The sequence below is a fragment of the Diplotaxodon limnothrissa genome, linkage group LG15 (genome assembly GCF_057381915.1).
Source record: "Diplotaxodon limnothrissa isolate DT_005_m linkage group LG15, D_limnothrissa_male_GT1.1, whole genome shotgun sequence".
Lineage (NCBI taxonomy): Eukaryota > Metazoa > Chordata > Actinopteri > Cichliformes > Cichlidae > Diplotaxodon > Diplotaxodon limnothrissa.
The window spans coordinates 24,633,228-24,653,231 of record NC_140610.1 but is presented as its reverse complement, the minus strand read 5'-3'; the positions used below and the strand labels follow the sequence as shown (position 1 = coordinate 24,653,231).

Genomic DNA, 20,004 nt, shown 5'->3' with positions numbered 1-20,004 from the left:
ACATTAATGGACTGATTTTGTGGAACAGCAGTCTAGCACTGCTGTGCACTTTGTGACTCGATGGGAATTTGACCTGCTGTGTTCAGTCACCCGTTTGGACTGCGTACATTACAGGTGGGTTTAATTTTGCAGTTGAATCAATGATCATAAATAAAAGTAAAAAAAAATTACAAGTTGTAATGAGCCTAGTTTTGTTGTTGTTGTTTATTTCTGGACTTTAAAAAAAAATTATTTGTGGTGCCTTATTATGTTATTATTTATCTGTCAGTTCTGTTTAACATGCACACACAGAGTGGCTTTGAACAAACTCTTTCCAGTGACGTCAGTTCGTTGTGTTGTGTCGTCCTTTACAGTTTTTTCTGATTGCTTAAGCACATTTTTTGTAACTATTGGCTAATTTTGCAAAACTCTTCACACAAATAAGAAAACCTGTCACCCAATTATCAAAACATTTTAGTTCTCTTGCAAAAGCAAACACAGCTAGATTAACTCTTCACACCTTCGTAAAAATAGTGTTTCCGTATCAAACAGTACACACAAGCCATCATCTACTAAGCACACAATGCGCCAACTGCACACTGATGGTATGAATACAAAACACATCTGGCTTTTGCTTTCTCTGTGCACAAGGTAGGCTATGTCAGTTTGAGCTCATACTTCTGTCATAGATCCATAAGCATAGAGGGATCCAAACTTCAAGTACTGGTGTTTATTCAAACACATCAAAACAAACACAAGTGTTCATTTCCAAGTATAGGATTATTTGCAATCGCCATAATGACTATATGGGTTACTTGGTCTGCAGTGAACATGCTTCCTCTGCCCCCAGCATCTGGTCATCTAGCAATTCTGTAAAGTAACAATTTCAGTATTTTTACATCAATGGTATTGGTGTGTTTCTCATTGGCATATGGCAGTGCTACAAATCTTTGTGCGAAGTGACTGTACTAACCGATTCTCATTTCAAGATGTCCTTATGGTGCTTGCTCCAGTGTAGCGGCTCAAGTTAGGCTGGACCCGTTGGCCAGCTACCCTCAGGGTCATTCCACGGTTGATTACATGGTCCACTATTGTAGCTCTGATGTCATCAGCAATTCTATTTCTTACTCTTCCTACCCTTCCTCTCCCCCCTCCTCATCTTCCTCTCCCCCCTCCTCATCTTCCTCTTGCTCCCCCTTGTCCTTGTCGTCCTCTTCATCCTACTTCTTCACCTCCACGTCCTCTTCCTCGGCCTCCTCTACTTCTCACTCTTCCTGCTCCCTCCATTGTACTCCGCACACACAGCTTACCTGTATTATAGTGCTTAGGCTGATTGCAAAGTGAACGAATTATCTAAAAAAGTTTTCACATGTGAAAGTGTGCCAGACAGTTGGCAAATTAGTGTTAATGATAGCCATACATGTGTATACTTTTGCTAGGAGTGTGTTGGAAATTTGGTAATTGAGTGTTGTGCAGTGAATTGTGCCTACAGTTTTGCAAAGTGTGTGTTACAAAATTGCAAACTGAGTGCAAAGCAGTTTTTGTGCTTTTAGTTTTGCAAACTCAGTGAGTGGTTTTGCTATAAGTCTGAATAGTTTTAGAGATTGTGCTACAGGAATCACAGTTAGGGTTTAAGCATTCAGAAAAAACTGTAAGCAGATCCTTTGGCAGCTGCTGTCCTCTGAGTCTGTGGGGAAATAAACAGCTCAAGATGAGTTCAATGTCAACATGTGGACATGGGAGAAAAGAAATCCAGCTTTCAGAGCCCTTCAGGAACTCTCGTATTTCTGATGACAGCCTGCAAGCAGGAAATGAGGAGAAGGAAGAGGACAAGGAGGAGGTGGTGGTGGTTCAAATCTCTTCAGATCGCTGCAGGCTGCAGTCGGAGGGTTGGATGGTGGAGCAGTGAGACGTTGTGGACGGCAGCTGATGGGTGAGTTTGATACAGATTTAACCTGAAGGTGACTCTGAAGAAGAGAAAAGGGATTTATGTGAGATTTGGAGGAGATTTCATCTTTTCTGGAGTGTTTTATTGAAGAAAAGCTGCATTGTTGGTGCTTGACTATCTTTTAAAATGTGACACGGTGTAGCTATACCAGCAGCAAGTAAAGTGAACACAAAATAAGACGCCGAGGTGCTTTTAAACTAAAATGAGCTGATCTGTGTGCTACAGCCTCTTTAAACTGTTGTTGTGCATTAATAACACTTTCAATAAATATTAAAATATTAAAAAACAACTGTTAGTATGCATACACCTATAAAAGAATCCAGAGTAGACCGGAGATTATGCAGGGTAAAGGCAAGAATTATATTTGATAAAAAAAACAACATGAAACATAAGGAACATGTTCTTCACTTCTTCACTGTTGATGAGAAATTCCCAAAGATGAGCTTTTTTTAAAGTAAGTTTATGAATTTATCACTCAGTGTTTGCAGAAACGTGTCTGAGCTTTAGTCTGCTGCAGTCAGTCAAATTAAACTCCTTCCTTCCTCATTTATCTAACCAGGAAAGCTGCAGGTGAAATGAAGAGCGCGTGCTAATGATGGGCAACAAGAACAATAAATATAAGGTTTAAAAAAATGCCTCTGACTGATAATAGATGTGCACAAACAGTGAGGACAAAGTGAGAGTCTAGACCCCAGTGAATGCATTTAAATGACTGTTACAGGACTGTCAGAGGAACATAAACGAAGTATTAAGAGGACAAACTGGTTCATTCAGCAGTGATTTAAATTCTCAAATAAATCATTTTTGCTGCCAACTTGCGAAAAGCTTTTTTGTCCTATTAACACCCAGAAATCTCCTCAAATGGAGCCAGAAAGTTTTAAGGCTGAATTTTAAGCTATAAGAAGATTCTTTTAGTACAGCAGATGAGCAGAAACAAACAGGAAGTGCAGCGCTGCACTAACACCACAGATGAATCCTCAGCTGAGCTGCATGTAGAGTTAGCAAGAAGATCTGATCTATAATTGAAGAGTGGATTTAATCTGTGCACACAAACACACATCAGCCTCATCAGCCAGTAAAATCTCAGCATCATTTAATGCGTTAAACATTCAGTCATTTAAATTAATCTAATCTACGTGTTTAGTATAAAAAAGCTGGAGATTGAGACAGAAGATCAGAAACAAATTACAAATTTGTCGTTTTTTCGGAGATAAACTTTAATAAAACGTGTATTGTTATGGATTTATTTTCCAAGTAGATATCACATAAAGAAGCTTAAAAATGTTTGTTTTATTTCCATATTTTATAAGCGAATTAAACTAAAATATACTAAAAGTTTTAAATTAACGTTAACAACATGTATTAATGCCATGGATGACGTAATAAATGTAATCATTATTCTGGTTAAATAATCTTCAGTCATTTGTTTAATGTTTATCATTTAAATAACAGTTAAAATCTGATTTATGTTTAATCAGGAAAAACTAACACGGTCACACATTTAACGTCGTTTAACGGAGACGTTTATTTTGAGAACAGGGTTTATAACTTTCTTAAAATAATAATAAGATGTTTCCTGCGAAGCCTTTAAACCTGCTCCCGCTTTACACCCGAGCGGCTCGGTCACACCTCTCCCCCCGTGTTGCAGAGCAGAGCTACGGGGAGGTGAATCAGCTCGGCGGGGTGTTCGTGAACGGCCGCCCGCTGCCGAACCCGGTGCGCCTGCGGATCGTGGAGTTGGCGCAGCTCGGTATGCGGCCCTGCGACATCAGCCGCCAGCTGCGGGTCTCTCACGGCTGCGTTTCCAAGATCCTGGCTCGCTACAACGAGACCGGCTCCATCCTGCCGGGGGCCATCGGCGGCAGCAAGCCTCGGGTCACCACCCCCGCCGTGGTGAAGAGCATCCGGGACTACAAGCAGGGGGACCCGGGCATCTTCGCCTGGGAGATCCGGGACCGGCTGCTGTCCGACGGGGTGTGCGATAAGTACAACGTGCCCTCCGTCAGCTCCATCAGCCGCATCCTCAGGAATAAAATCGGGACTCTTTCTCAGCCGCGACCGTGCGACGGCATCAAGGCCCCGCTGCAGTACGGCCCTGTTTACCCGTACCCATCCTACAGCGGGCCCGGGGCCCCCTCCGGGACCAGAACCGGCAGCGGCACCGCGGGACACATCGGCCTGCCCCGGAGCTGGCACAACTTCCTGGGCATCAGGGCCTTCATGGAGCCGGGAGGTTGGTGGAGAGTCTTTATATTTCACACTTAACACTCAGTATAAAAATGTTAAAAATCGGGTTTATGCATTAAAACATTTAAATTTTGTTTAAAAGATGTGCTGGTTTATTCAAATAAATCAAACCAATTATTCTACTTATATCTTTAATACAGTAAAATTAATTATTTAAAAATTGATAAGGTTTGATTTTACATGATGAAAATTATTAAGATTTACCTTTTTAAATAATCTTATAATAATAATAATACGTTTGATTAGTATAATAATTAGCCTTCTGTTAATTTAAACCTTAAAAGTTTGAATCTAAACCTTAAAGTTCTCCCGACTTTAAATGAAAACATAACTTTAGTCCACTGTAGATTAAAATGAGTTTTTCTGTAAAATTAGTTTAAATCAAAAATACCATGGGGAAAATGAAATGAATTAACAAATAAAATGTCTTTAATGGGTGGGTGAGTGAATCAGCAGATTATTATTGTTATTACAAATAAGAAAAATGGGTTTATTTATTTCCTCACTGGATAATTCTTGTTCATTTAAATTGTCAACGTGAAACTGTGAAATATTCATTTCCAAAATCATCTTGTCTCTGAGAGTACATCTCAACAGATGAGAGGCACAGATTATAAGTTATTCATACACTGTGACCTCGGTGACCTTTTGATAAACTAACAAAGTCTAAAGACCATCATTCACTGCAATCTAAACGTGCTGTCGTGTTGTTCCTGATTCACATGTTAAATATTAAACACTCGTATTTCTGGTTAAAAGTATCTGGTTTGGAATCAGCTGAATATAGATGAGGTGATATTTTTGTATTTTGTCAACAGTTACTGTCGAAGTTTGAGTTCAAGCGAACGATGGTTCAGTGGTTGACGCTGTCCCCTCACAGCAAGCCCAGGTCTGGTGTTTGAATTCAGTAGACTGGCCTTTCTGTGGCAAACTGTGATGTTTGTAGGCCGTGTGTTTGTTTTCTCTGGGCACTCGAGCTTTAGGGTTAACTGGTGATTCTACGTTGGCTGTAGGTGTGAACGTGAGCGTGATGGTTGTTTGCCTACCTGTCCGAGGCATAATCAGCCTGAAGTGGATGAGCACTTAAGAAATGACTAAATATAAAGATTTATTAAATAAAAAATAAACTATAATAAGTCTGTGAGCAGCTCATCGTCCTCCACATCTGATCTAGATCATTAATCTTCTTCAGCTCTGCTTTATTTTTCCTCACAGAAACGTCTCGATCCACAAAGCTCCTCTGTAACAGCACCCGCTCTGATTTATCTGGAAACGAATCAAAAATTACAGAATATTATTTACTGAGAGCTGTTTTCTACACATGTGTAGTTAAGGAAACAGATCCCAGTAAAAACTTTTGATTAACTTTCTGACAGCGCTCATGGACGGGTGCTAAACTATGTGTAGCATATCCGACTTCATCCATCACTGACACTGGTCTTTGCACACTCCACCAACCTCATTAAATATGAGCCGGTGTTCAGTGAAAATGAAAACACTTCCTGTTTGTTCACAGTTCAAGACGTAATTATCAGCAGACACACGGACATTAAGCCAAGTAAATATTAGTTATATGAAGGCATATATGAAGATTTGAGTGCAACATGTTGTGGATGAGTTTCAGGTTAACGTCACTTTTATGTGTCAGGTTAACTCCTCAGTATTACTATCTAAAGATGTGGCTTTAGATGGGGCCACCGTGGCTCAGGGGGATGGGAAGCGCATCTGTAACTGGAAGGTTGCCGGTTTGATCCCCAGGCTCTCTGTCCTGGTCGTTGTGTCCTTGGGCAAGACACTTTACCCTACCTACTGGTGTTGGCCAGATGGCGTGATATGGCAGCCTCGCCTCTGTCAGTCTGCCCCAGGGCAGCTGTAGCTTGCTTCAACCAGTGAGAGTGAATGAATAGTGCCTTGAAAAGCACTTTATAAATCCAATCCATTATTATTAAGATGTGCAGCACGTACTGATTCAACACATGCGAGGCCCCGGAGATCATTTTGATATTTATTCATTCATTCAGTACTCACATATTATACAGACTGAACCCCCCCCCCCCCCCTCCCCCAAACAATTCATATAAGATCCATGCCTATTTTATAAATAATGACTGAACAGGCTCAGACTGAAGCCACGGTTCCCTGCCAAACAAACTAGCAACAATATTCTCACATGTAACCCTCAAAAATACAGTTTTGCTGTGTATTCAGTTACGTCTGTGGTCCTTCTGTCTTAACCTTTGGATCGTGAGGCTTCATGCTTTCACATTATTTCTCTGAATGATTTTAAATCGGTGCCATTTAAAACAAACAAACATTCGCAGTACGTTCACTCAGGGTGCGTCTAAACAATGTGATGCTCCTCAACAATCAAACTGTCGTGCTAAGTAAGTCCATCCTGTCGAATTCTGCGCAGCGCACATTTATCTTTAAAGCAACAAACTATTATACATTTAAATGTTTGCCTTACCACACCTAACACTGGACAAACAGAATGCAGTAAAAACTAAATTATTCCTTATTTTATTTTCTCCCTCCATCATGTGATTAGAGAAACACAAACTGACAAAAAGCCAGCCACTCTACGTCAGCAATGTCTGCATGCAAACCAGATCCAGGAGATATTACCAGAGAGTGGAGTCTGGAGTGCACGGAGGTTTCTGAGAGCGCTCGTCTGTTGGTTTAGTGTGCGTGTGATCCAGACAGTTTCCATGTTGCTGCGCAGGGCTCTGCAGGGTCAGACCATCTGCTGCAGCTCTTGTTGTTCTTCTGGAGGATGACGGTACTTCTTTATGACTCTGCCTGGATGTTTGGGCTTGTTGCTCTCCTGCAGAGTTTGAAGTTATTGTTTTTGGGTGAAAGGTGCCACAGAAAAATGTTTTTAGCTGCTGAAGTTCTGCAGCCACAGAGGAATGAACTGCCTCAAATCCATCAGAGACGCTGTTAACCAAAGCGTTTGTCTGTACAGCACCTTTTCCCGCACCTTTTTCTTTTAAATTTTATATTTTTTCCCCACAGTTTCTTTTTATTTTGTTTCTGTTTCAGTAATATTTATCCTGTGCGTTCCTGGTGTTGCTCCAAAATTAAATAATGTGGAAATTAGAAAAATATTAACTGAAGCATTTTGTCGTGCATAAGAGTTTTGGTTAACAATTACAAAAAAGCCTTCGACTGCTGTCCTTCAACAAACCCTAATATGTGTTATTATTGCTAATCTTAACCTGAAGCAGGCCAGAAGTGGCTCCACTTCTTGTCTTCTTATTCCATCTTAAACTTTTTAATTCTATTATGTTTTTATTTACTTCTTAAATTTACTCTGAGTGGACTAATTTAATCTTATTTTTTGATATGAGCCACTTTGCTTGTGCTTTCTCAAATATCCTTTGCCGGGCGGTTACCTATCACGTACTTTCAAAAACATTGACCTACATCAATATTTAATGTGTTGTTCCTCTAACAAGTTTATGAAATTTGATTTAATAGGTTTTGCACAAACGACTTTACTCTAGTCTGATGAACCAACAGATAACTGTTAGAACATCGGTTCTCAAGTTGTCCCACTGATCTCTGCTGAATCAGTTTGCAATGAAAAACATTAAGACTGTATAATTTTTTTATGAGCTATATCATTTTACATGTTTTTTTAAAGGTGTGCCTGGATCTGATGGACATCCAGCCAAAATGGAGGAATGGACCAGCGTTCCCAGCATGACCAGTATGAGCAGTAGATCGTTTCCGTCTGGAATCAATGGAGTCGAGAAACCCAACAACGAACTGGACATCAAATATCCACAGCAGGTAAGTAGCCTGAACATTACCTGCAAACAAAGTGGTTTTTTTGCACAAGGAACACTTTTAATTGCAGGAAGGTACAAATAAAATATGACTTTTATGTTTATTTTGGCAGTAAAACAGGAATAAATTCTGACTATGAAATTAAACTGGTCAACATGTCACAGGCTTTACATGAACTGGAAAATAAAAGTGTGATTTACAGCACACGAATGAATTTATTAAAGGCAGAATCCTTCTGTGTCTGAATTTTGCTTTACTTGCTGCTATTTTGCCATTTGCTTGTTCTGCTTTGATGATAGTTGTCAGTCCTGATTGTGAGGAGAGCCCTGATTGGCTACAATCCACCAGCCCCTCTCATGTTTTCCAGTATTTCGGGGAAAGTAGAAACAGCTGTTAAACTGAGACTTAGAAATACTCCAGTGGAAGTTTTGAAGAAGGAGCCTAAATTCTTGGATTTTCTTAAAAGGTTGTCTCAAGTGTCTTTAGCTCATTAATTTCATCTTTGTGTTAACCTCTAACAGCTGCTGATGTGCACAGAGCTTATAGAACAGCTGTTGTAATGTGGACGAATCAAAAGGGAGTATTTTACTATTTACTTTGGAACGAAAGGGAAAACAAGGACATTTAGAGAAAGAGTTATTTCTCGAAAAAAAATTGAAATTCTTATTCATGTATTTTTTTTTTTTACTCTTTTTTTGTAAATTAGGGAGATTTTCTGACTGTGCAATTTAAAAAAATCAGAACTGGAAGATCTTCAAAGGTCCTCCAGAAATCTCATTGGTTAAAAAAAGTAAAGCTTTAAAGGTGTTTGTGATCAGGGAGATATGCAGGACTATTTTTTTTTAAATAAACGTACATTTCAGCCTAATGGCTTTTCAAAAAACGAGTAGACCAGACTCACTTATGAGAAAACCTTTTAATATTTATTAAAGGGCAAAATGAATGTTTAAGCCATCATCGAGGTAATTTGAGAAAAAATGTCAGTGACAATATTTTTAAAGTAAGACCAGATCCAAGCATCAGTCGACAACAATAGTTAGTTGATGCAAAGCGTTGGCATGTGAATCATCCTGAAAGATAATGGATTGATCGGAATGTTACTTCAAAACAAGTGGGATTAAAACCTTCCCTTTTTTCCTTGTTTTCCTCAGTCTTCATCCGGCCTGCCGGGTTACCTCTCAGCTTGTGCATATTCTCCGCCGAACCAGTACTGTGTGTATGGAGGCCCTGCAACCAACTACATGAACTCTGGACACCACTGGCAGCCCCAGTCCTCCAGTCTGACTCCCAGTTTGAATTCCAGAATGACCCCCAGTCTGAGCCCTGGAATGACTCAGAGTCTGAGTCATCCCAGCTCAGCTGCACTACAGGAAGCTACAGATTTCCACTCCACGTCTTTCAAACTTTCACAGAGAGAAGGTGAGAGTGACTCAGACGTCGCCTTCGAGCCAGTTCTGTGTAGCACCACATCTGGTCCAGATGTTTTTACTGTTACTGATAAACTAGCAGACCCCCACTGCTGTGATGAAAAACAAGGGAATTTCTGAGACTAAATATTAATGACCTATTGGCTTTAATTTAAAGTGAAACCATTGTGCTTATTTCACTGTTTATGTTACACCGAGCCTTGTTCAAACCCCTCAGTTCATATGAAACAAGCTCTGATATCATACAGAGCTGAGAGTAGAAAAGAAAAGAAAAGCATAAAAAAATCATGTAGATAAGATAAAAGAGAACACATTAAAACCAAACAATATACCAATACAGTTTAAATGGGTACAGAGTCAAACAGTTTATAATCCCTAATTTAATTGACCACCAGGTAAAAGGCAGGGTATGCTCTAGAGAGGTCACCAGTCTGCCGCAGGGCTGCCAACCTTTTACTCTCACATTCACACATACAGGCAATTTTTAAAATCACCAGTTAATGTGATCTGCACATGTATTTGGACTGTGGGAAAAAGCCGAGGTACCCAGAGATAATCGATGCAACCATGGAAAAACCATGCAAACTTGTACTAATTCCAAAACAACAAAAACAGAAATCTTAACAAAATTGTTCAGTTGAATGGTCTCAGTGTCAGATCACCAGGCATTGGGGATATGTGGCAGTTAGCCATCATTGTGTTTTGCTCTGAAGAACAGTTTATGTTCATTTAGTACAAGTTATAGATCATTAGCTAATCATTAGCTCTATTAGTAAATTGTAAAAATAAGTGGACCTAGAACCAAACCTTGTGGGACGCTTTCCGTTATCGTTAACTGTTGCTGGTCAGACAAGTAATTCCTGAACAGTAACCGGCGCCATTTTAAAAGCTTGACACGCAAACCACGATCATCTGTGTGGCCCAAAAATCTGGCAGCCTGGTGTTTTTCTTATCCAAGCCTTTATCCAGAACCCAAGTAACAGCAAAACAATGCAGTGCATACACGACTTCATCTGGATTTATGAAACACATGCCACAGAGCATGCGTTTTACGTATAAGAGACGCTATACTCTTAGACAAACCGGCTAATTTGGAAATTGGCCTTTAGTTATTCCTTCTTTCCTAACTTATTTTAGGGCAATAATATGAATAGTTTCCCGAAGTGTGCTGTATTTTTTTGCCCCGCAGATTCCCAATTACTCTGCCAGCCCACTGTTGATATTCAGTAGTATTTCAGTTTTTTGTAGGATGGAAGCTAAAGAGAAAGTTGACTTTTGTGGCCTGGCTGAAAACTACACATGTATAAAACTGTCTCTCTAAAAAGCCGCAGTGCTTCTATCCAGTGTTTTAAGCTATAAAAACATCTGAGAGAATTTATTTTCTGCTAAAAGCTGCATTTTCCTCCTCAACAACCACTAATGTGTATGCGTTTTTAAGAAACACAACAGTTTTGTTAAGATTAAAAAATCCCCAAATTGCACAGAAGAAATAGCTCCTGGTTTTCACAGAATAAATAACATTTCATTTATAGTTAGTTGGCTGTCCTGTGCAAAAACTGACATAATCCACACATTTTCTGTGTAAACTGTTGTTAGCAGTACATTTCTAACAAAAACAGATTAAGTTTGATAAAAATGAATGAATTTCATAACTGTTTGCCTTTTTTCATCCTCAGGACTTGGCCTCAACAAATCTAGTAGGGAATAAAAACCCCAATAAAAAACACACAAAACATTAATGTACTGCAAAACCAAATGAAAATGAAACTCTGAAATTTTAAGGGCAGACGTCTGAAATAATGAAGCCAAATCTGATTTCCCACCAGCAGCGTCAAACCTTATTAAAACTGCTGAAAAACACGAAGCCCACAGAACCAGTTTCTGATAACCATCAACAAACAGATCATTCCTATTTATCCTTCGTTTAACCAAAAAATCCCTTTGAAGTTAGTTTTTTTAAAATGAGGATCAGGCTGGGCGGCAGGTTTCAGTACAACACACTCAAAATGAATTTAAAAGCCCAGAGACGACCTTTAACGGAAGGTTGAATAAAATACTTACTTAAATACTTACTTACTTAATACAGAGAACTCAGTCTTTCTTTCTGTAGCATCTCTGTCCATCAGTTGGAGATATACTCTTTCTCCTGTCTGTACACTCGTACCTAGAGTAAAGGTGTGTTTTGATCTGAGGTCTTGATTTTAATTAAGCCATTGAGCTATCTGTGAAGTTTCTTTAAAATGGCTTTCAAAATAGCAAAGAATAGAGAGGCGTGCGTGCAAGTCCATGCACAAACTATAATTCACTTTTGCAGTTGGTGAAGTTCTTTGTCAATTAATGAGAGTTTTGTGGTATTTTATTGCTTTCAATGTCCTACTTATGACTTCTGATGCTGCCGAACTGATGATAACACTTCGTTTTATCATCACCAGAGTATTTACTCTGCCCAGCTTGTACAATGAAAACTGACATTAAGAAAAAACGTGTTTTGTAAGGGGTAAATTTTAAGAAGAACTGCACCAAAACAAACAAACAGGCCAAATATTGAACACACAAGTGTTAGATGTGCCCCGATTCAGGTCAAATTATATGTGGGATAATCACTTCTATGTCTGCTACTGTGTGGATGCTAAAGGCTGTTGTGACCTGTGCTTTCAGTGGTAGAAGGAGTATATTTATCTTGCACGTGGACTTCAATGCTAGCTCTGTTGTCATGACAGTAACACCAAGTTACCCATGTAAATTGATACAAAACTAGATTACGTACATGAAATAGATCATCTTTTTATCCGTGCCAACAAATGCCTTTATGATTAGATTTCTAATTCCCTTAGGGAGAACTCTCTGACCAACAAGTGTCTATTAAAAATCCTTCAAATAATTGGGTTTCAAAGGGCTTCCTGGACTGATGGGCCACAAATAAAGTCGGAATCCTCGTTAGGCTGATACGACTGTGTGCATAGTTGATTAGAGAAGAGCTGTTTAATCTCGATAAAATAAACTGAATGCCGGTAAAAGAGAAACATGGTCACGATGTTGCTAATGGGTTATTTCTTGTGTTTCCTTTGCAGAGGAAGGGAAACTTCCCCTGAACAAACACCATCACTCTGCTCACAGATTATCTTCAGCCTCGTGACGATGTGGAGGAAACGCAGTGGGACTGGAGCGATGTTTAAATAGGGTCATGTTTTAGAAGATTAGTGGCAAACTGAGCTGTGACTGTGCTGGAACTACAAACCAATCTGTCCGAATCGGGACTTTTATTTAGTGATGAAAAGGTGAAGGAAGAAAACACGAAACCGACCAGAGAAAGTCCTAAAAAAAAAATGTTTTTAGCTTGAATAAAACGAATTTGTCTTCCATATAATTTGATGTTGTTGCCACAAAAGAGAATGTTTAAGCTGCATTTGAATTCTTGTAAAGTATTTTGGCAAAGCTGTATATATATTTTTCTATACATTTGCTTAATAAATATTTAATAATGCAACAAAAAATGCATCTGTGCTTATTTTAGCATTAGGAGGAAAATATTTTCAACATATTATATTAAAATGGATCAGATAAGAATCTTATCATTAGAAAACTGTAGTTATTAATTAGTGTTATTATCCAAATTGTTTTGTCTTTTTTTAAATGCATTAAATGAGTTTGGCTCTCCTGTAATTGAAGTTTAATGACACTATTTATGGGTACATAACAGGTAGATTTTGTTGTTTACCTTAAGCACAGCATATATTTAAGAGTACTTGATAATAAGTCTGTTCTTTTCCTGGCTTTGTCTTAAATATGGAATGTAGCCTGAGGTTACTCCATGTCATTTAGTTCTGTATTTAACATCAATAATTAACGAAATCTTCGTCTGTCTGTTTGAACATAACCAAACATACCTTCGTCTGACCCACCTGAGACATACCTGGCGTGTCTGAGAGCCTGAGTAAATTCCACACTTTTTATTTTTCAGTTAAAAGTTGTCACCTGTGTAGAATTTTCTGGCTCTGGGACAATAACAATATATCTTGTCTTTTCATCTTATCCCACAGTAACTGCTGCCTGCAGCAAATGTTTCATCGCTGAACAACCGTTGGACGACCTTTTTTTTCTTCCTCTTGGTTGGTTTAGAAAAATAGCTTCACGGTGAAAGTTGTCCCGATGCATTTTATAGTTAATGGAAGTCTCTACAATAATTATTTCGTATTATCCTGCTAACAAAAGTGAACATTCTCAGTTAAACTTTTCAATGACCACATTATGGATTTATATTTCTGACACTGGGAAGCAGAGAGCTGACGTCTGAGAGCTGAGACATGCAACACAATAACATAGAATCTAATAGACATGAAGATCATAAACCCTTTTGTTTATGATTTTAAAACGAGATTTTGGTAATACTAGTCTGTGCACAACTGCAATATCCTTTTATCATTTTTAGCAGAACTGTATTTATGTGTATTTATAGTTTTATATTTGATATTTTTATTGTATTATGGCTATTAAACATGGCTGTCTCTTCACAAGTATTTACTGATCAAATGTTCTGTCATTCATATTTCATTTAAAAGATATATATTTAAATGAAATAAAAGATACAAAAACACATACATGTGATTTGACTGCAGTGTAAGGAAAGGTCTGACTGAACCACGAGCACACGCTGAAACGGCAGCAGCAGTGCTGCGGTTCTTTCTACGTACTGTGACCAGTTCTGAGATAACATCAGTGTCTCGGCCATGCATGCATGCACAGGCATGTTTCTATGTCTGTGCTCAGTGACACTAACCGAGCGCCACAATAAAACGTGCATAAACCAAAAAATATAAGAAATAACTCTAATATATAAAAAATTGTATTATTTCTTATATTTTGTAACTTTGTAATATATTGTTTTATTTAACCATGAGGATTTTTTTTTCAGAAACTCTCAAAAATCAAGCAGATGGAGAATCATTTACTGAAGTTTTCTGTACTTTACTTATTACTTTGAAGTGTTATTTGCTAAAATGATTAATCTGAGATTAAAAAGAGTTTTACTGTGGAAATAAACTATGGCACACACAAAGCACCGTCGTCTAACTGGAGGTATTTATTGGGGAATTGAGACTTTCTCCTTTCCAATGCTTCTAAAAACCTTATGAAAATAAAATAAAATGATGACTCGCCGTCATGAATAGGTGCCACATGCACATTTAAAGAGGATGCCACCAAAACAAAAGAGGACAGAAATCGTGCCTCTGTGCATGTTGACTCAGCAGGGAGAACATGAAATGAGAAAAGTAAAGGAGAGTAAATATTTGAAAGCAATAAAGAATGCCTGGGACTCTCAGTGTATTATGTTTCATTCTATTTTGCATTCTCACCTGCTGCCTGAATTTTGTCGTTTTCCTCCATAAATTGATGCAAAAAGGGAAATGATAGAGAAAGTTGGAATGTTTGATGCTCAGAATTAATGGAAGCGTTTTTTCTTTATTCTTTTTTTAAACATGTGTGTCAGAGGAAAGGTGCAAATGGTGGGAAGTAATGTCCTACTGTCAGATGCTGCCGTGTTTGTTGTGTGTCATGTTTAGGTGTGTGTATGTAACTCACTGACCAACATGTAAGGATCCAGAGGCTCCTGAACACTAAATTGTAATGAAATTACAATGGGTGATTTTTATGCACCTCAGCTATCAGTGAAACTCGATTTCTCATGTTTCATTTGCTTGACTCGCAAAAAAAACAAAAAACAAAACATTACTGATCTTTAACTGGTTCTAAAATTCTTTTTTGTTGAAAAAGCACAAACCTCCTAAATCAGGAAAGAAGTCCAGTTTCATTCTCGTGAGTTGCTGCTGCAGTCAGGAGAAGCTTCCTGCAGGTAAACAACAAAAAAAAGTAAGATGATCCATCAGCAAACAGCTCAAAGTAAACAGAGGCTGCCCATTAATACCTGAACAATCTGAGTCCCTCTGAGACCCAGGCTGACAGAGCAAACAGCGGCTCATTGTTTAAAACTCTTTAGGAAGCCTTTGAGTCATTTAGGAAGCAACTTGAGTCCCACTTGTCTTTTCCATTATCTGCTTTGAGCTGCTCATTGAGTCTGCAGCTTTCTGTCTGTGCAGGTGGGGCTGCTCACGATTTGTGTCTTCTCACACAGAAAACCAAAGCGTATAAAAAAAATAGAGAAAAAAAGTAATTATGAAATGAAAATTATGTCCATTTATGGCTGGATTCATTTGCATTAAAGTAGGTGTATTGTTGTCTGTTAATCTGTCTTTTGTGCTTTAACTGTTCAAACCCTCCCTTTCGTGTATTGTGCGACATGCTTTCACCTTTTTGTTTCATTGTATTTCATACCCTTTGGTTACCTTTAACATGCCAAACATGTTGCACCGCAGTACGTGTTGCCTCATCTCTCTCACACCTACAGAACGGAGGCGCCACGAAGAAGAGAGGCAGCTCAGCATGAAACCGCTCTAAGCCGCCAAAATCACAAATCCAGGGCAGTAATTATACCAGAGATAGTTTATCCACCCACTGTTCTATTAAACACTTAATATCTTAAGCCCATTTAATGTTGCGAGCATTTCAGGTCACATTTGCACATGCAGCTTTGATGAACAGTACAGAAGTGTAAAAGACTCCCAGGAGTGTGTCCAGGTGAAACTTGAGTGTAAATAATGATTTCAATTGAAGATAGTGATCAGTGGATTATCAGCAGTGTTACTAGAAATCTTCAAAACTTCAAAGAGTGAGGGTCAGTTTGGAGGCAGAGGAGGATGTTTGAAGTACAATGTGATGATAAGACGTGTCTGTGTCATTTGGGCTGCAATTTTTAGAGTGTTTTAATTGTGTTAACATATTTTTGTGACTTAGGTCATGGTATAGAATTTGTTTTTGAGCCCAGGCTATAAAAACATCTTCCAAGAGACACATCAGACAATCAGAAATGTAATGGGTTAGGTTCAGGGAGCAGGGGTGATGAGGAAGTGTTGGGTGGGTAAAGAAATGTACAAGGACACATACTGTGGACAAAAACAGGGAGGGAAATTGGGTGACATATAAGAGGTATATATAAGAAAGGTGCACAGTGGACTATTTCTTGTGCAGAAGATGCAAACTGAAAGAGGCAGACTGCGAGAGGGTGGCAGGGGATAATGTAGCTTGGCAGCACTGGATGGTAGTTTGTAAAATGAGTTTGGAAATCAAGAAGAGCCAAGGAGTGAAAGTCGAAGCCAGAATTAAATGGCTGAAGTTGAAGAAGGAAGAATGTTGAATGATGAGTTCAGGGAGGAGTTGAGACAAGCTGGGTGGTGGACAGGGTGGTAGGGAAGAGTTATCACATGACTGGTGTGGTGAGGTAGACTGCCAAGAAGGTGTTTGGTGTATCCTCTTGGTGGTGGAAAGCGCAAATACAGGAAAAAATTCAAAGGAAGAGTTTAGCAAAAGCAGGGGCGTAATTTCCAGGGGGGTTAGGGGGGCTGTGACCCCCCCCCCCCCCCCCCCCCCCCCCCCCATAAATAATCAGACCCAGCCGATATAACCCCCCAAATAAAATTATGAATTATCTTGCAAAAGTAGGCTGTTGATTTTCTTTACTCATTTCAGTTATTACCAGCAAAATAGTTGCATGTTTGATCATCTGGGAATTTACCAAGAATTATTTATTTATTTAGACAGAGATCTTGAGATCCAGCTTGAAAGAATATGTATCATGGTCCGGGTGAGTGGCTTTGTGTTTTCCACTAGATTGGTCTCTGCATACAGGTGGAGCCTCAGCAACCCGTCCAAGTGTCCACACCTGTTGCTAATCTTCGTGGCTGTATTTATGTCCAGCGCTCTCAAAGAATCTTCGCTAGATTGTCTGCTAACCCTCGTTAGTGCCAAGCCTTTAAGTGCTGTTCATGTTAAGCCATCGTATTCTTGTTGTATTGACTGTTTGTCTCCTGTAATTTAATACTCATTAGATTATCCATCCACCCTTGCAATTTGTCACATTCACCTGGACGCTGGTTTCTCAGTTGGTTCGCAGCCATCATCGTCGCCATTCTGGTTCTCTGCTTCACCTGCCTCGCTCACTGCCTTTCCCTCTTGGACCCACCGGACTCTCTGCACCCACAACCAATGAGCACTCACCTGGACCTCACCATCTGCCTCCCCCCATGTCGTGACCTGCCTCCGGACAAGTAAGACAAGATAAACTCTAGTTTGCTTACTGTGTTGCCAGTGACACATTATCTGTTGTCTCACACTGTCAGATTTGCCTCCCCGAAACTTCATTCTCTTCCTCAAAATGAATATCCAGTTGAAGGAGCCACACTGGAGGAGATCCACCACCCCTCACAGAAGCACAATTACAAGGACAAAAACAAAACTACTGAAAGATGGAGGATGGTGCAGAGGTGCACAGGAAGATGACCTCAGAGACTGGCCAAATTCTTTAGTTTTACAGCCTGTTCTTAGAACGTTTTCATCACACGTCATACGGCAGTTATGTTTTAATGGTTTTCAAAAGCTGTAGATTAAAAATAATAATAATAGTGAACACAATTGAAGTGGGTGGAAACATTTCATGGGTGTTTTTTCCCCAATGAATCCTACAAGTTAACCATAGCTTCAAGATCAAGATGTCATTAAGAAGATTGTGGAAAGTCTTCAGTAGATGTGCACGCGTGGCATGTCATCCATAAATGCTGACATCATCACTGCAGATAGCAACTGCAGGTGAATTTTGCTTTTTGAACTTTTCATACCTATTTGCGACTCCACACGCTTTGCTTCTGTCTGGCTGCAGTCTTTGTCAGTGTACCGTAGCCTTCACAAAGCCCATCACAGGCTAATTATTGCAAAACAACAACAGTCTGCTTCATGTTGCAACACTTGGAATGTCAAGTCATCAATTATGACGGCTTAGCATGTCAGACGGAGAATCTCCTCTATTCTCTCAGGTGGCGGAGGATTTCTCCTTCACTGAACAGATTTTTATTTTAGTGTTAGATCTTTTGTTACGTGATTTTCTTTGAGTTTCTTCTCTCACCTTTCTGTGCATTAATATTCTTGTCATGTCTGTAATTCCAGACAGGTAAGCTTTCTTTGGTGCACAATGTGAAGGGAATTAATTCATCTTTACTGTCGGACAGCCATTCATCCATTTTCTTAACCGGTTATCCAGTTCAGTGTTAGGCCTCGTGCTGTAATAGGTTTGTTACTAAAATGAGGTGTAGGAAACTGCTGTGGAGATTTATCGATGCATACGACAACAACAAAAAAATTCCAATGTGTGAGGATATTCCACACACTATAGAGTCACTGACCATGCCCATGAAAATTTTCGTAGCTGACCCGTGTATAGCAAACGCATTTTCTGTTAAAGCTGTACAGTCCCCCTTTGCTCTTGGGGGCTCGAGTCCTGCATCGATTCTAACTGGTCAAAACTAAACGAAATGAGGAACAAACTGTGGTTTACTGGTTGACAGTTTCATGCAGACTTTGTCGTTGTTGCAGACAAGACCATGCCAGTAGGTAGAGTGGTGGCCCCATGATCGGAAGGTCGGGGGTTCGACTCCACTGAACGGCTACCCTGAGGTACCCCTGAGCAAGGTACCGTCCCCACACACTGCTCCCCGGGCGCTGCACTGGTGGCTGCCCACTGCTTCACTGGGTGAATGGGTTAAATGCAGAGGAACTATTTCCCTATGGGGACTAACATGCACACTTTACACTTTAAGTTAAGGGTAGAGTTATTATATACCCAAACACCTGTAGATTTTTGGCATCCTTGACAAAACACTAGCATATGATGCTCAAATGAAATGAGGTTGAAACTGGAGTTGGAGTGATGGGTAATAAGATCTTACTACAGCAGAAAACAACCTTTGATGACAAAGTCTCTGTTCCAGTTTCACCTTGACACCTTTCTCCTATTTGGTGAGGGAAATTCTCTTACTAAATAAGAGAGGGTAGACACACTTTGGCAAGCTTTGGGACATGTTGAATTTCTCAGATGTAAACAGGAACATGAATCAACATCTTCTTATATTTATTTCACTGTCAGATGGATGCACCAGGATTTTGTCCATCATTCACTGGTAAATGGGCCTGTACAGTTTCAGTCATTTTTCTTTTTTCTTTTTTTTACTAAGATAGTCCTGAAATTAATTGGTAAGTGCATGTAGTGTCATCCATATAATACACAAAATTATGGTCAATAAACCTATGCTAAAAAAGTCTGCAATAAGTCAAATTCACTGTTAAAAATTTTGTTGTGGTAATTTTCAATTTATTAAAAAAGATTAATTATTTATTTGTTATATATAAATTAATTTAATAATTTAGGTGCTGTATTTTTCAACCAGCCATTGATTTTTAAATAAAGATTTTCTGTTAAAGGATGATGTGCTGGCAAAAAACCACCAGGCATTTTCCTTTTATTTATTTATTCATTTATTTATATATATAATTGGATGGTGTAGATTGAATTAATTAAATTTTATTTATATAGCGCCAAATCACAACAACAGTCGCCTCAAGGTGCTTTATATTGTAAGGTAGACCCTACAATAATACATACAGACAAAAACTCACCAATCATATGACCCCCTATGAACAAGCACTTTGGTGACAGTGGGAAGGAAAAAC

General features: G+C 39.1%; 1 protein-coding gene across 1 annotated transcript; it reads left to right on the top strand.

Moving 5' to 3' along the window:
* Nucleotides 1-1,690: 1,690 nt before the first annotated feature.
* On the top strand, nt 1,691-12,529 carry pax1b (paired box 1b). Its single transcript, XM_085373498.1, has 5 exons — nt 1,691-1,868; nt 3,576-4,160; nt 7,821-7,969; nt 9,118-9,385; nt 12,465-12,529. The coding sequence occupies exons 1-5, from the start codon at nt 1,691-1,693 to the stop codon at nt 12,527-12,529; spliced, it is 1,245 nt and encodes a 414-aa protein (XP_085229624.1).
* The last annotated feature ends 7,475 nt before the right edge of the window (nt 12,530-20,004 follow it).

What these genes read in the sequence shown, in the direction of transcription:
- pax1b (XM_085373498.1), top strand. Translation starts at nt 1,691, where the DNA reads ATGAGTTCAATGTCAACATGTGGACATGGGAGAAAAGAAATCCAGCTT. An exon ending in ACATCAAATATCCACAGCAG is followed by an intron (nt 7,970 to 9,117) that starts GTAAGTAGCCTG and finishes TGTTTTCCTCAG; the next exon opens with TCTTCATCCGGCCTGCCGGG. An exon ending in CAAACTTTCACAGAGAGAAG is followed by an intron (nt 9,386 to 12,464) that starts GTGAGAGTGACT and finishes TTTCCTTTGCAG; the next exon opens with AGGAAGGGAAACTTCCCCTG.